At 34.4% G+C, this 2500-nt stretch overlaps 1 protein-coding gene across 11 annotated transcripts in view; it reads right to left on the bottom strand.

Annotated features, from left to right (window-relative positions):
- LOC122334450 (ryanodine receptor 3) overlaps nucleotides 1–2500 on the bottom strand; it is a 113669-nt gene that overhangs the window by 60762 nt on the left and 50407 nt on the right. For all 11 annotated transcript variants that reach the window (XM_043232367.1, XM_043232370.1, XM_043232369.1 and 8 more), the window contains 2 exons: nucleotides 1829–2003; nucleotides 732–940 (listed from right to left, as the gene is read on the bottom strand). In XM_043232367.1, the coding sequence (XP_043088302.1) occupies nucleotides 732–940; nucleotides 1829–2003 (384 nt within the window). The remainder of the gene's footprint in view (nucleotides 1–731; nucleotides 941–1828; nucleotides 2004–2500) is intronic.

Genomic DNA, 2500 nt, shown 5'->3' with positions numbered 1-2500 from the left:
ATATTTGTTTCTGATGAGACTTGCTTGCTTTAAAAGGAAGTGTGGAGTGTCTTCTGAGTCTCAGTTCATTTTAAAGAAGTTTCTAAGCGAAGATCCATAGATCAAGAAGAAGATGAGACTTGCTTGCTTTAAAAGGTTGATTTCTCTGTATTTTATAAAAGCACATAAACATAAAAGAACATCTCACATAATAGCTTTAGTATTGAGCTATGAATTAGTTTTTTTTTTCTTCATTCTGTATGGATGGGGCTCTGGTTCCTCTGTCTTCTTCTGATGGAGACACTTAACTTCTAGTGACTATCGTTGAATTTATTCCAGAGACCGTCTCCGTATTTAATAAGAAACTGTTCACTCTCTTCATTATACATCCCTGTCATTATACTGTACAGTGTTTTGATGAAACCTGTGTTGATAAAAGAGCTATAGAAATAAAAATGATTGATTGATTGAATATGTTCACTTACAAATCACGCCTTTGTTTAAGACCATCATAAAGGCTCAGTATATTTAGTAAATTACTACCATAAATATATAAGAAATTATGATTAGTAATATGCATTGCTAAGAACATCATACGGGCAATTTTAAAGGCTGTTTTCCCAATATTTAGATTTTTTCGCTCCCTCGGGTTCTAGATTTTCTAATAGCTGTATCCTAGCATAGCAGACTTCGGTTTTGTGCTCCAGGGTCTCCAGAGCAGCTCTTTCAGGAAGGAAGGGACGGATAATCACCGCGATGTGATGGTGGTCTCTGGGGACGTTGCAGAAGGTGGGCAGGCGCTTGCTGAACCACATGGTCACCTCTCGGTTCATGTTGACGGCGAAGGGTTCGAAGCCCTCCTGAAGACCACACATGGTGTAGAACTTAAACGTGCTGGCGTCCTTCCCCAGATTCATACGACCCACCTGAGACAGACCCAGACTGCAGACCGGGATAAACCCTGCGCACACACACACACCCAGAGATTTCTTTACTGACGAAATTCATGGTAATTCATTTCACTGTCATTGTATTCTTCTGCTTTATTCTGTTCAGTGCTTTGATGCAAGCTGTGCGGTGAAAAGCGCTGTAGAAATAAAAATGATTGATTGATTGATTGAAGACAGAACCACAAATTAATTACAGAAAAATGCACAGTTAATTAGTTAGCTTTTAATGGTTTTAAATGTCAAAAATAAACAAACAAATAAATAAATAATAAAATAAGACGAAGAAAAACATTTTTGAATTGTTGTCAAAAAAGTTTAACTAATAATTCGGTTGAAAATGCCATTCGATTGCTTAAATGTCAAACATAACTAAATAAATAAATAAAACTAAATATAATGAAACAAATAAATATGCAAACAACAAATGGATAAATAATGAACTAAAACAAAGAAACAAAGAAAAACACTGACCATTTTTTAAATGGCCCTTAAATTGTTGTCAAAAACAAATAAATAAATAAACGAATAATTAAATAAAGTTATAAAAAAACCAAACAAACAAATAAAATAATAAATGCAAAGAAATGTCAAATAAACAAACACCCCATCCCCCCAAAAATTAATAGCATAAATATTACAATAATAGGATAAATAAATACAGAAAGAAATGTCAGACGTTAGAATAAACTGCATTAAATAAACAGATGCGTGATATGCATAGACGTGTATTATTGAATTAATTGATATGTATATTTATGCATGTTTCTAAAGTTAGTTTTTCTTACACACTAGCACAGAAGTTGCTTTCAGGTTTATTAACGAGAGTTGAAGATGCTGTGTGTGTGTGTGTGTGTGTGTGTTTCAGATGCGCTGTGTGTGTATTTGTCTGCTGAACTCGCCGTCGTGGAGGTCGAAGTCGGCGAAGCACAGCTCCGAGCCCTTGTTAGTGATCAGGATCTCTCCGTTTAGGGTGAAGATCATGGATTTGTCTTCCAGGTTGATCATACAGCCCACGACGTCCCCGGCGTGCCAGCAGCGTCCGAACAGACGACTGCCCGTGTGGAGCCGGTGACCCTGAAACACACCGCAGCACATCACAATAATAGAAGGCTTTCAGGAAGAAAACAGGGTGCTTTTTCTGACTCAACTGGCACATATCAGAACAGAAAAAAAAACTAAATGAGCTTTTTCACACTAAAGGAATTTGACCACCATGTTGCATCTCCAGTAAAAAAATAAAAATATACAAAGAATAAACATGCAAAGAAATGTAAAATAAGAAAGTAAAAAATGTGTATATACATACACACACACACACACACACCTCCAGAGAAATGTACAAAAAAACAACACAAAAGTAAATAAATGCATAAGTACAGATACAAAGAAAAGTCAAAAACAAAAATATAACAGAAAAAAAGCATAGTATACAAAAAGTAAAAAAAAAAAAAAGTAAATACGAAAATAAATATATAAAAGAAATGTAAAACATTTTAATAAACGAATAATGTACAAAAAATGTGAAAAACACAAATAAACACATAAATACAAAATGTTCAAAACAAAAATGC

This window comes from Puntigrus tetrazona, unplaced genomic scaffold, assembly GCF_018831695.1.
Source record: "Puntigrus tetrazona isolate hp1 unplaced genomic scaffold, ASM1883169v1 S000000528, whole genome shotgun sequence".
In the NCBI taxonomy this organism is placed as follows: Eukaryota; Metazoa; Chordata; class Actinopteri; order Cypriniformes; family Cyprinidae; genus Puntigrus; species Puntigrus tetrazona.
The sequence above is the reverse complement of the archived record's forward strand: the minus strand, read 5'-3'. Positions and strand labels throughout refer to the sequence as shown.